Source organism: Coregonus lavaretus (genome assembly GCF_964263955.1).
Source record: "Coregonus lavaretus genome assembly, chromosome: 38".
Classification (NCBI taxonomy): domain Eukaryota; kingdom Metazoa; phylum Chordata; class Actinopteri; order Salmoniformes; family Salmonidae; genus Coregonus; species Coregonus lavaretus.
This window is the reverse complement of record NC_140025.1, coordinates 21,701,533-21,714,182: the sequence shown is the minus strand read 5'-3', so window position 1 is coordinate 21,714,182 and position 12,650 is coordinate 21,701,533. Positions and strand designations below refer to the sequence as shown.

Sequence of the window (12,650 nt, the reverse complement as noted above, 5' to 3'; positions counted from 1 at the left end):
ATACCACTACTTTCCCCAATGCTACACATTCCTTTGTCTCATGCCCTTCTGCACACTTCTCACACCTTGGAACCTCCCTCCTACACACTGCTGCCACATGCCCATAAGTTTGACACCTGTAACATCGTAATGTATTCGGCACATAAGCTCGTACAGGATAACTTATATATCCTAACTTCACTTTGTCGGGCAAAGACTCAACTTCAAAACTCAAAAGAACAGACAATGACTCTTCGGTTTCCCCACTCTCGCCACTCTGTTTGCGTCGCACCACACGATGAGCATCACAAACACCTGGAATCTTCCCCTTCAGTTGGTCAACTTTTACATTTACTGCTACCCCAGTAATCACTCCTTTCAATAGTGCCCCCATTTGTTTAACTCCGAGCGCCTTCTCCCTCTGACCAACAGAAACACAAACAATTATCACTAGACCACTTCTGGTTACCCTCACCGATTCCACTATACCCAACTATTTTTTAACCCACCCTGAAACCATAAATGGATCAGCCAAAAGGCAAGGGTCCACTTTTTCCAAAAACTTCACTCCTACTGTCACAGACTCATCTTTATCCTGACCCTCGGTGCAAGCCTCAGGCTCCGAGTACTTCACCACACCTACCATCTCCAATACTTCACCCTCATTCACTTCCATTTCTCCTCCTGTCTTCAACTCACTCCGCTTACATTTTCTACCATTCTACCTTTAACAAACCTTCTCCCTTTTTCCCGCAATTTTTATCAGACTCAAGCTCACAATCTACCTCCCTCTCTATCTTAGACCTCCTCTGCCTCTCTTTTTCCCTCCATTCCTCCTCCGTAATCCAAGTATACGTCTCCTTACGATAATACTGTACTTCACCTAACATACATCTTGTTCTTGCTTTCTAAAGGGACGGCATTTACTAGGCTCTCCAACCAAACATTTGTCTAACGTTACTTCCACCATACTCCTGGTTTGCACCAGGGGACTCTGGCATCCCTACAACGTTTCTCGAGATGTTTTCCCTTTTTGCAGTCCCAAAAACGTATTTCCATTGTTTCTTTTCTCGACCACCCAATTAATCACTCAGGACAAACATCAACACAGGCACCTGGGTAAAGTCAGTGCCAGAGTGCTGTAATTCTGCTTCTTCTTCTTCTTTGGGATTTGGTTGGCGGATCGCATCCAACTTCTAGGTGCATACACCGCCACCTACTGTACTGGAGTGTGATGCCATTCACGGTCTACATACATCACATTCTTGGCCACAATAATGCAAAATTGGGGAAAAGGAAAATTACTCGACCACCTATTAGCCCTCTCAAAAAAAAAACACCACCCATTCCACTATTTAACCCTACCTAGTCCTACTCCAGACCAATGGTCTGAGAGGACATATCACTACCACTCAACACCCCCTGCAGCTGTTCTGTAGTAAATCCTCGCAATCCCAAGTACTTCTCTGCCGCTGACACTACAACCTCTATTTTCTGTGACTTTTGATTAATTTCTGCAGTACAATTAACAACCATGGCTGTATGTACCAGTGTTGCTTCCGTCCCTCTCCTCGCCCCTACCTGGGCTTGAACCAGGGACCCTCTGCACACATCGACAACAGTCACCCTCGAAGCACCATTACCCGTCGCTCCACAAAAGCCACGGCCCTTGCAGAGCAAGGGAAACAACTACTTCAAGGTCTCAGAGCGAGTGACGTCACCGATTGAAACGCTACTAGCGCGCACCGCTAATTAGCTAGCCATTTCACACCGGTTACAAATACATTCTAAAAAGCCCACCTTACTGAAGCACATATTCTTCCCATCACTCTCTCTTGACCTCTGCCTACTCACAGGAATCCTCTCAGGATCCCTCACCCTGTACCCATCCTTCTCTACCACTCTATTCACTGCTTCGGTATACTACACTTTCTGTGCAACACTCAATCTGCCTTTCTTTCACCGGACACCTCCGATCTCCAGCCCCATGATCACCCCCACAACAAACACACACAACTTTCTAAACCGATACATACCACACATTCCTTCGTCTCATGCCCTCCTGCACACTTATCACATATCACATCTAGGCATCTGCTGCAATATGCCCATAACCTTGACACCAAAAACACTGTAATATTTTCAGAACATGAACTCTCACTGGATAACTGACACTTCCTACCTTGACCTTATCTGGTAACGACTGCATCAAAACTCAGCATGACAGATAATGTCTTCTCTATTTCCCCAACGGATCTACGTTTCATCAAGCGGCGGGCATCACAGACACCAGGAATCTTCCATTTCAACTGCTCCTCCTCAATACTTAATGCCACCCCTGTTATCACTCCTTTCAACAGCACCCTGCTCTGGAGAGCAAAGCACGTCAAAATTCTTCTCCCTAATCTCGTAATCCGGAGCGCCCTCTCCCTCTGGGATGAGGAAACACAATAAATCATCACGAGTCCACTCCGAGTTACCTTCACCAACTCAACAGTCCCCAACTTCTCCTCCACCCAACCTGACACCACATATAGATCAACCAAACAGCAAGGATCCATTCTCTCTACAAATCTCACTCCCACTGGACCAATATCATCCTTGGGACGAGGCCCGAACTCGGTGATCCTCACTGCAGGTAGTTTCATCTCTGAACTACTGGAGCACGTATCCCCATTTTTGCATTTGACGCCCACCTTCCTCACCTCACTACTTCCCTCTACACTCAACTTCTTCTCAGCAGTCATCACTGCACCTGCCACTACTTTTAATTCATCCTCACTCTCGTCCTGTCCCATTTCCTCCTCAAGCAATTCCAAAAGTTCTGTGCGATTCCATATTAACTCAATAAATATTCCATGTCTCTCCTTTTTTTCTTCTCCATCATCTTCTCGTTCACCAGATCTTTCAGAAGGCCTATGCAATCCCCCACTCCATGTTTATTCATAATATGTTCCACTTTCTTCCTTATTTCCTTTTCCGCCAACCTCCCCACCGTGGCTTTCGCCCAACTACTCTCTCTGGTCTGATCTCATTATTACTGAAACAGGATACAAGTGGAAAATATAAAGATCCAGTCCATTTACAAAATTGGAGGCCCCTTACACTTCAGTGTTGTGATGCAAAAATCCTAGCAAAATGTATAGCGCATATAATTAAAAAGGTATTGTCGGATATTATTCATTCATTCATTCTAATCAGACAGGTTTTTTACATGGAAGATACATTGGAGATAATATAAGGCAAGTATTGGAAACAATAGAACACTATGGAAAATATGGGAAACCAGGCCTGCTATTCATAGCAGACTTCGAAAAGGCATTTAATAAAGTTCGACTGGGGTTTATATATAAATGCCTGGAGCATTTCAATTTTGGAGAATCTCTTATAAAATGGGTCAAAATCATGTATAGTAACCCTAGGTGTAAAATAGTAAATAATGGCTATTTCTCAGAAAGTTTTAAACTGTCAAGAGGAGTGAAACAAGGTTGTCCACTATCGGCATATCTATTTATTGTGGCCATCGAGATGTTAGCTATTAAAATCAGATCCAATAATAATATCAGAGGACTAGAAATACAGGGCTTAAAAACAAAGGTGTCATTGTACGCAGATGATTCATGTTTTCTTTTAGATCCACAACTAGAATCCCTCCACAGCCTCATAGAGGATCTAGATACATTTTCTAACCTCTCTGGATTAAAACCAAATTATGACAAATGTACTATATTACGTATTGGATCACTAAAAAATACAATTTTTACATTACCATGTAGTTTACCAATAGAATGGTCTGATGGTGATGTAGAGCGGCAGGTAGCTTAGTGGGTAAGAGCGTTGTGCCAGTAACCGAAAGGTCGCTGGTTCTAATCCCCGAGCCGACTATGTGAAAAATCTGTCGATGTGCCCTTAAGCAAGGCACTTAACCCTAATTGCTCCTGTAAGTCGCTCTGGATAAGAGCGTCTGCTAAATGACTAAAATGTAAATGTAGATATACTCGGAATACATATCCCAAAGGAAATAAATGATCTCACTTCAATAAATTTTAATAGAAAGTTAGCAAAAATAGATAAGATCTTACTACCATGGAAAGGAAAATACCTGTCAATTTGTGGAAAAATAACCCTGATTAACTCTTTAGTATTATCCCAGTTTACCTATTTGCTTATGGTCTTGCCTACGCCTAGCAAACAGTTTTTTAAATTATATGAGAAAAAAATATTCAATTTTATTTGGAACGGCAAGCCAGACAAAATTAAAAGAGCATATTTATATAATGAATATGAATTCGGAGGACAGAAATTATTAAATATTAAAGCATTAGACCTATCACTAAAATCTTCAGTCATCCAAAAGTTATACTTAAATCCGAACTGGTTCTCAAGCAAATTAGTAAGATTGTCTCACCCACTGTTCAAGAAAGGCCTTTTTCCCTTTATTCAGATTACAACCTCTCACTTTCAGTTATTTGAAAAGGAAATAATCTCCCAAATGTCACTATTTCTAAAACAAGCCATAGAAAGTTGGTTGCAATTTCAATTTAATCCTCCAGAAACGACAGAACAAATAATGCAACAAATATTGTGGTTAAATTCAAATATACTAATTGACAAAAAAACTTTATTTTTTGACAGAATGTTTAAAAAAGGTATAATCTTCGTAAATGATATCATCTGTAGGACTGGTGGAGTTATGTCGCACATGCAGCTAACAAAAACATATGGAAATGTCTGCTCTACCCAAAATTACAACCAAATAATTGCAGCCTTACCGCAAAAGTGGAAGAGGAAAGTTGAAGGGGGAGAAAGTAAGGAACTTGTCTGTCGGCCTTGCATTAAAGAACATAATTGGTTAAGGAAAACTGTGATAAATAAAAAAGTATATCAGTTTCACTTAAGGACCAAAGGATTGACAGCCGTCCCATATAGATTGCAAAATAGTTGGGAAGAGATCTTTGACGTACCGATCCCATGGCATAGTGTTTATGAACTGACACGCAAAACGACACCGGATTCAAAAATTAGAATCTTTCAATTTAAATTATTATATAAAATTCTTGCTACCAATAGAATGTTATTTATATGGGGGATACAATCTTCCCAGCTCTGCAGATTTTGCTGTGAAGAGATATAATCATTAGATCATTTGTTTTGGTTCTGTCCATTTGTAGCTTGTTTTTGGACACAGGTCCAGGAATGGCTAAAGGATTGCAATATTTACCTGGAACTAACGTTGCAGATAGCATTACTGGGTGATCTGAAAAGTCATAGTCAATCAATCAATAATATAATAATACTTTTAGCAAAAATGTTTATTTTTAATTCACAATCTGTAGAAGCAATGAGAATAGAAAGGTTCAGAACTTTTGTAAAACATCACAGTACGGTTGAAATATATATGGCAAATAGAAATCCTATATGGATGGTGTTAAGAGATAGATGGGAGGTATTGAATAGAGTTGAAGGATGGGACTAATAACAAATAACAACAAATAATAACAAAGATAGCTAATAATGTAAGCATACTGTGTCCATAATAAGTATATAGGTTGTATGTTGGGAGCTTTTGGGAAAGAGCACAGTTAGAAAGATATGGCATTTAGAAGCAAACTGGATGGACATCATGAAAATGATCGGAGAGGTTGAGAGTAGAAGAAGTTCAGGAGCAAAAAAATAAATAAATATATATATATATATATATATATATATATATATATATATATAGATATAGAATTATTGTAAAAGTAACTCTGTCCATAAGGTGTAGATAGTAAGTATAGACCGGAAGTAGAGGCCTGGGCGTTGTTGTTCACTAATTTACTCCAAGTAGGGAAAGGATGGTGGGGTTGAAAAGTAATAAAGGGGAATATATATATAAAAAATAAAAATAAACATGGGGGATTGGAAGTGATGCAGACAATTACATTGATAGAAGATGCAATCTATCTGCAATATTAAGCTGATCCACCCCCCCCCCCCCAAAAAAAATTAAAAAAAGATTTAATTTTTTTTATTTAAATACTCTCTTCACCGCTGTAATTCTTATTCTTCTATGATATAATGGCGGTCCGCAAACCAATGTTAAAGGTGCATGCCGCAACCTACTGTGCTGGAGTGTGTGGTCAATCACGGTTTACAAAATTTCTAATTCCCCATACCTAACTCAGTACTTCTGAGAAAATAAAAAAGAGCCCTACTAACTTCTAATAGACCCTCCCCCATCCCCAAAATCCCTTCCAAACCCCCCCAACCCCAATGACCCTACACTTCGATCTTTCCCTCTCTTCAACATACTTGCAACAATATAACAACACATGCTCCACCGTTTCATGGACCATACAGTCCAGACACAAACCATTCACATGCTTGCCAACCAGATGTAATGACGAGTTCAATGTACAATGTCCTAAGCACCTTTCTTTGGAGGGCATATAAATGGGCTCAGAGTCCCATCTCTTCTGCCACACATCTATCAAAATGGCTCTGATCTTACATTTGGCCTCACCTCTACCCAGTGGAACATTAATATAAACGATATATTTTGGCTAACTGGTCCACAATTTCATTCGCTGTAATTCTTCTTCTACTTCTTCTTCTTCTTCTTCTTCTTCTTCTTCTTCTTCTTCTTCTTCTTCTTCTGTGGATTTTCTTTTTAAGATTTCCTTAGCATTTCACTTAATCTTGGCTCTTCCACCCCATTACTCCATAAATCCACCTTTCCGTCCCATGTTTCTGGCACTGAAGTGTGCTGTAATCTCTGGTTGGCCTACCCTTGAATACAGCAACAAATTGTAACACATGCGTGATGATGCACAAGTATACTTTTCCAGACAGACTAAAATTATGAAATCATGAATGTAGAATTACAGTATATTGAAAGGCATATAGCTGACAATAAAGAAAGATGAATACCTTGTTTGTACAGTCATTGGAGGGGAATATGGGGATATTAGAGACCATGTTCAGTGACATTAAAAAATATATTTAAACAGAATCAAATCACATTTTATTTGCCACATGCGCCGAATACAACAGGTGTAGACATTACAGTGAAATGCGTACTTACAAGCCCTTAACCAACAATGCAAATAGTCTGCGTAGCCATGATTATCTGTTCAGGAGTCTTATGGCTTGGGGGTAGAAGCTGTTAAGAAGCCTTTTGGACCTAGACTTGGCGCTCCGATACCGCTTGCAGTGTGGTAGCAGAGAGAACAGTCTATGACTAAGGTGGCTGGAGTCTTTGATCATTTTTAGGGCCTTCCTCTGACACCGCCCGGTATAAAGGTCCTGGATGGTAGGAAGCTTGGCCCCAGTGATGTACTGGGCCGTACGCACTACCCTCTGAAGTGACTTGCGGTCGGAGGCCGAGCAGTTGCCATGCCAGGCGGTGATGCAACCAGTCAGGATGCTCTCAATGGTGCAGCTGTAGAACTTTTTGAGGATCTGAGGAACCATGCCAAATCTTTTCAGTCTCCTGAGGGGGAATAAGCTTTGTCGTGCCCTCTTCATGACTATCTTGGTGTGTTTGGACCATGATAGTTTGTTGGTGATGTTGGTGAAGCTCTCAATCTGTTCCACTACAGCCCCGTCGATGAGAATGGGGGTGTGCTCAGTCCTCTTTTTTTCCCTGTAGTCCACAATCATCTCCTTTCTCTTGATCACGTTGGGGGAGAGGTTGTTATCCTGCTGGCACCACACGGCCAGGTCTCATCGTTGTCGGTGATCAGGCCTACCACTGTTGTGTCGTCTGCAAACTTAATGATGGTGTTGGAGTTGTGCCTGCCATGCAGTCATGGGTGAACAGGGAGTACAGGAGGGACCTGAGTACGCACCCCTGAGGGGCCCCCGTGTTGAGGATCAGCATGGCAGATGTGTTGTTGCCTACCCTTACCACCTGGGGGCGGCCCGTCAGGAAGTCCAGGATCCAGTTGCAGAGGGAGGTGGTTAGTCCCTTGGTCCTTAGCTTAGTGATGAGCTTTGAGGGCACTATGGTGTTGAACGCTGAGCTGTAGTTAATGAATAGCATTCTCACGTAGGTGTTCCTCTTGTCCAGGTTGGAAAGGGCAGTGTGGAGTGCAAAAGAGATTGCATCACCTGTGGATCTGTCGTTGCGGTATGCAAATTGGAGTGGGTCTAGGGTTTCTGGGATAATGGTGTTGATGTGAGCCATGACCAGCCTTTCAAAGCACTTCATGGCTACAGATGTGAGTGCTACGGGTCGGTAGTCATTGAGGCAGGTTATGTTAGTGTTCTTGGGCAAACATTTACACGTTTCATTTAGGAGTATTCAACTGAATGTTGCCATTACATTTATGCATGCAGTTTTAAATGCTGATGAATGATTCATATGAGAAAAACGCAACGTTGTAACTTCATCACGTGTTATCGCGATAGCTCATGACGCCTATGTGAGACAGCGAGGCGAACATCCGGTCTCTTTTTGGTGGCGGAGTGTTGTCGAGTCAGTTTTACAACATGAAGGTAAGAGAAGTAAATTCAACTAATATTTAAAATAACTAATCTCTCCCTGTTAATGTCCAGGCCGAATTGAAGTAGTCCATTCCAATATTATAAAACCGTATCTCGGTTTGTCTGATATTGCATTGTCTTTTAGGATGCATGTTGATTTTGTTGGTAACTAACTAGCTAGCTAGCTAGCTAGCTAGCTATGGCTGACAACGTTAGTAAGTGAACCTGAAAATATGTCCGCCTCCTGAGAGAAATGTGCATGTCTTGCTTGGCGTCTTTCATAGAACCGCAACAAAGTATCCTCTGCTGTTTTTTAAGGGGGTGGGGGGATACGAACATTATCCCTGATGTGGGTTTGTTCACACATCCATATTTCGCCAATGAGTTACAAGTTTGTTAGTTACAACGTAGTCATTATCAAGGCCGCTTCCAGCCAGCTAGCTTCCAACATCGGTAAACTAGCTACTTAACTACTGGTTCCTGTGGTCTTAACTGCGTGTCATTGGATCGTTCCAAATAGTGTAGCTGCCGGATTCACGTGCATCCCGTGTTCTGTATAACTAATCTTGTTTCTAGGAAACTAACGAGTTAAACCAATTGCATCAACTAGTTAACATACTAGTAGTATCTGCCAATTGCTAGCATCCCGTGTATAGCTGCATCATGTTGCACTCAATTCAGCTGTCTCACCATACTGACTTGTTTTGGTTAGGCTACTGTATTAGTTAATTATTCAACTCATCTAAAGTTTGTTATGGATGGGTAGCTTAGGTGCAAGGTGATAGTCTAGCAAGCAATCTGCCTGATGTACATTGTTAAGTCATTCTCAACTAGGGTAGTTTGCTACATCTGGTCAATCTACAACACACTGATCTGTATATCTGTCTCTCTCAGCTGAATATCTCGTTTCCTGCCACTGGCTGTCAGAAGCTGATTGAAGTTGATGATGAGCGCAAGCTGCGAACCTTCTACGAGAAGCGTATGGCCACAGAAGTGGCTGCTGATCCCCTGGGAGATGAGTGGAAGGTAAGCTTCGGTCACTAAGAAAGCAGCTCAGTTTTCAGACATTAACATCATTTAGCAGACGGTCTTATCCAGAGCGACTTACAAATTGGTGCATTCACCTTATAGCCAGTGGGATAACCACTTTACAATGTTTTTTTTTTGGGGGGGGGGGTTGGGGTAAGGGGGGGGGTAGAAGGATTACTTTATCCTATCCCAGGTATTCCTTAAAGAGGTGGGGTTTCAAATGTCTCCGGAAGGTGGTGAGTGACTCCGCTGTCCTAGCGTCCTGAGGGAGCTATACTTAACCAGACCCTGCTGGTTAAGTATTTTTTTTTATAGTTCAATTAGTTTGTCCCAAACTCAAGTGATTGTGGTCTTCACTATTTACGCCAAGCTCATTGACTATAGCTTTGGGTAATTTTGGAATTGTCAATTTAATGCCAGTGTGTCTTGAAACAGAACGTTGATACTGCTCGTGTTCGTTTCAACATGATCTCACACACCTTAGTAAATGTCTGTTGTGATCAATAGGTCCTTGTACAGAGCAAGTTTTTTTTACTTAATCTTAGCTCATCTCTCCCAGGGCTACATGGTGCGCATCAGCGGAGGCAACGACAAGCAGGGCTTCCCCATGAAGCAGGGTGTGCTGACCCATGGCCGTGTGCGCTTGCTACTTGCTAAGGGCCATTCCTGTTACCGCCCCCGCAGGACAGGAGAGCGCAAACGCAAGTCTGTCCGTGGCTGCATCGTTGATGCCAACCTCAGTGTGCTGAACTTGGTTATCATCAAGAAAGGTATGGAGTTGTAATGATGGTAATGATTTTCTCTGGCACACCTTAGTAGACCCTTTCTGGCTGATCTGTAGCCTCAAAGGGGGGACAGTGTTGTGCTACAGAAACTGTAGAGCTGCTTTACCAGATGCAACCTGACCCTCTGACCATGGCTGGTTGAACTGCAATGCTCTCCCAATCCTTTCCCTGTTTAACATTGGGTTATTTTGAAAGGTGATACATTTTTTTATTAAACCTTTATTTTGACAGAAAGTCCTACTGAGACTAGGGTCTTTTAAATTTATTTATACATATGAGTCCTGCATAAATACATCAAAGTCATACAGTATACAAGATTACAAAACATATTAAGGAAAACAAGACGTGCCTGGTTTCACAACTGTGTACCATTGAAACCAACTTGAACATCCTCAGTACTGTTCTGCTCCCGCTGCCAGCGCTTGGATGTGGTTAACCATTTTGGTGGTGATTCTGTATAGACTGTTTTGAATCTAGTGTCTTGACACTTTTTCCTGCATCCCAGGCGAGAAGGACATCCCCGGCCTGACCGACAGCACCGTGCCCCGCCGCTTGGGACCCAAGAGGGCCAGCAAGATCCGCAAGCTCTTCAACCTGGCCAAGGAGGACGATGTCAGGCAGTACGTTGTGAGGAGACCCCTGACTAAAGAAGGTGAGGCCAACACTGCTTCTAAATGGTCCTGTTAATGAATGGATCGGTAAAGAGCTTAGCACATTGGCGCTTGTAAACTCTTGACAGCGTGATTTTATTTTGAAAACTAATATTTCTGCTTGCCAAATTGTTCGAGAGTTATTGTCTGGCACACCAGTAGACCCTTTCTGGCTGGTCTGTAGCCTTTAAGGGGGGACAGTGTTGTGCCACAGAAACTGCAGAGCTGCTTTACCAGATGCAACCCGACCCTCTGACCATGGCTGGTTGAACTGCAATGCTCTCCCAATAAGTTGCCATTCAATAAGTATATTGGCTAAAATCAGATTTGAGGCAAGTTATACATTTGTATGGGACATCTTTCTTTCATGTGAACATTGGCAGTCCAAATTAGTCGATACGCACAAAACAGTCAAACTATAAAACATTCGGAATACTGGCTAGAATGAATAACGGCTACAACTATCACTAAGCTGGACATACATTCCATAAACATTGAAACCCTTAACTATTTTCCCCATGTGCACAGACTTTGTAGTAAATGCCACTGGTAACACCTCTCCTCCCCTGCCTTTTCCAGGTAAGAAGCCCAGGACCAAGGCTCCCAGGATCCAGAGGCTGGTGACACCCCGTGTGCTGCAGCACAAGCGTCGCCGCATTGCCCTGAAGAAACAGCGCACCCAGAAAAACAAGGAGGAGGCTTCTGAGTACGCCAAGCTGCTGGCCAAGAGGATGAAGGTACGGAAAGGGAGACCACTAAGGCATTTGGCTGTAATATTAGTCATTATCTGTTATGTCTAATGAATTGCCCTGAATGTTGAATACCAATTATTTCATTCCTACGATTGCAAGCGAATTGATGGTGTTGCAAGTTCTCATAAAATGGTTAATCAAATATTACAATTAATTGAAATGTCCATAGGTACAAAATCCTGCATGAAGTGTACAATATTGCCATTGAGTAACTTGTAGTCCGTAGGAAGACTAACAAATCTCATCCTTGTTTGCAGGAGGCTAAGGAGAAGCGCCAGGAACAGATCGCCAAAAGACGCCGTCTCTCATCCCTTAGGGCCTCCACATCCAAGTCTGAGTCCAGCCAGAAGTGAAATGTGGAATTGAATAAAAAAATGTTTTGCTGTTTCTGGTGTTTGTATTCAGTGTTTCATACATCAAAAACAATGTCCATGCCTGAAACAAACATCCTGGTTGTATTTCTATTGATCCTTGTCGCATACCTAAGAGGCTCCATGGCTCCCAAAACTATTACATAATTGGTGAACACTAAAATCTGTCAAAGGTGTGTAGAGAACAAGACAGATTTGTTTTAATGACTGCCACAGACCAAACGGCAATTGTAAATGTAACTGCTATTTAAGGCAGTCTTTGATCTGGAGGGGATTCTCATTAAACAGAGACCATCCTTTGGATGACAGGGTAATGAACAAAGACAACTGTTGACACTACCATGCTGATGTGCCTGAAGCAGGGACCAGACAAACTAGGAAAAACATTAACTTATAAAACTAAATAGCAGATTCTCTTTTCCGTTAAATAAAGTTGTCCACTTAATGCATCAATATTAGTCCTGCACTTCCACCGTCTGCTAAAACAGAGGCTCTGAAAACTGCGATGATTGTGGACTCATTTTATTTGTCACATGCCGAATACAACCGGTGTAGACCTTACAATGAAATGCTTACTTACAAGCCCTTAACCAACAATGCAGTTAAGAAAAATAA

The 12,650-nt window shown here is 42.0% G+C and overlaps 1 protein-coding gene across 1 annotated transcript; it reads left to right on the top strand.

The window, feature by feature from the left end:
• The first annotated feature begins 7,936 nt into the window (after positions 1–7,936).
• On the top strand, positions 7,937–12,051 carry rps6 (ribosomal protein S6). The gene is made up of 6 exons (XM_084155693.1): positions 7,937–8,460; positions 9,343–9,474; positions 10,037–10,247; positions 10,768–10,914; positions 11,492–11,649; positions 11,922–12,051. Exons 1-6 carry the CDS (start codon positions 8,455–8,457, stop codon positions 12,015–12,017), a joined length of 750 nt encoding a protein of 249 aa, XP_084011819.1. The 5' UTR covers positions 7,937–8,454; the 3' UTR covers positions 12,018–12,051.
• The last annotated feature ends 599 nt before the right edge of the window (positions 12,052–12,650 follow it).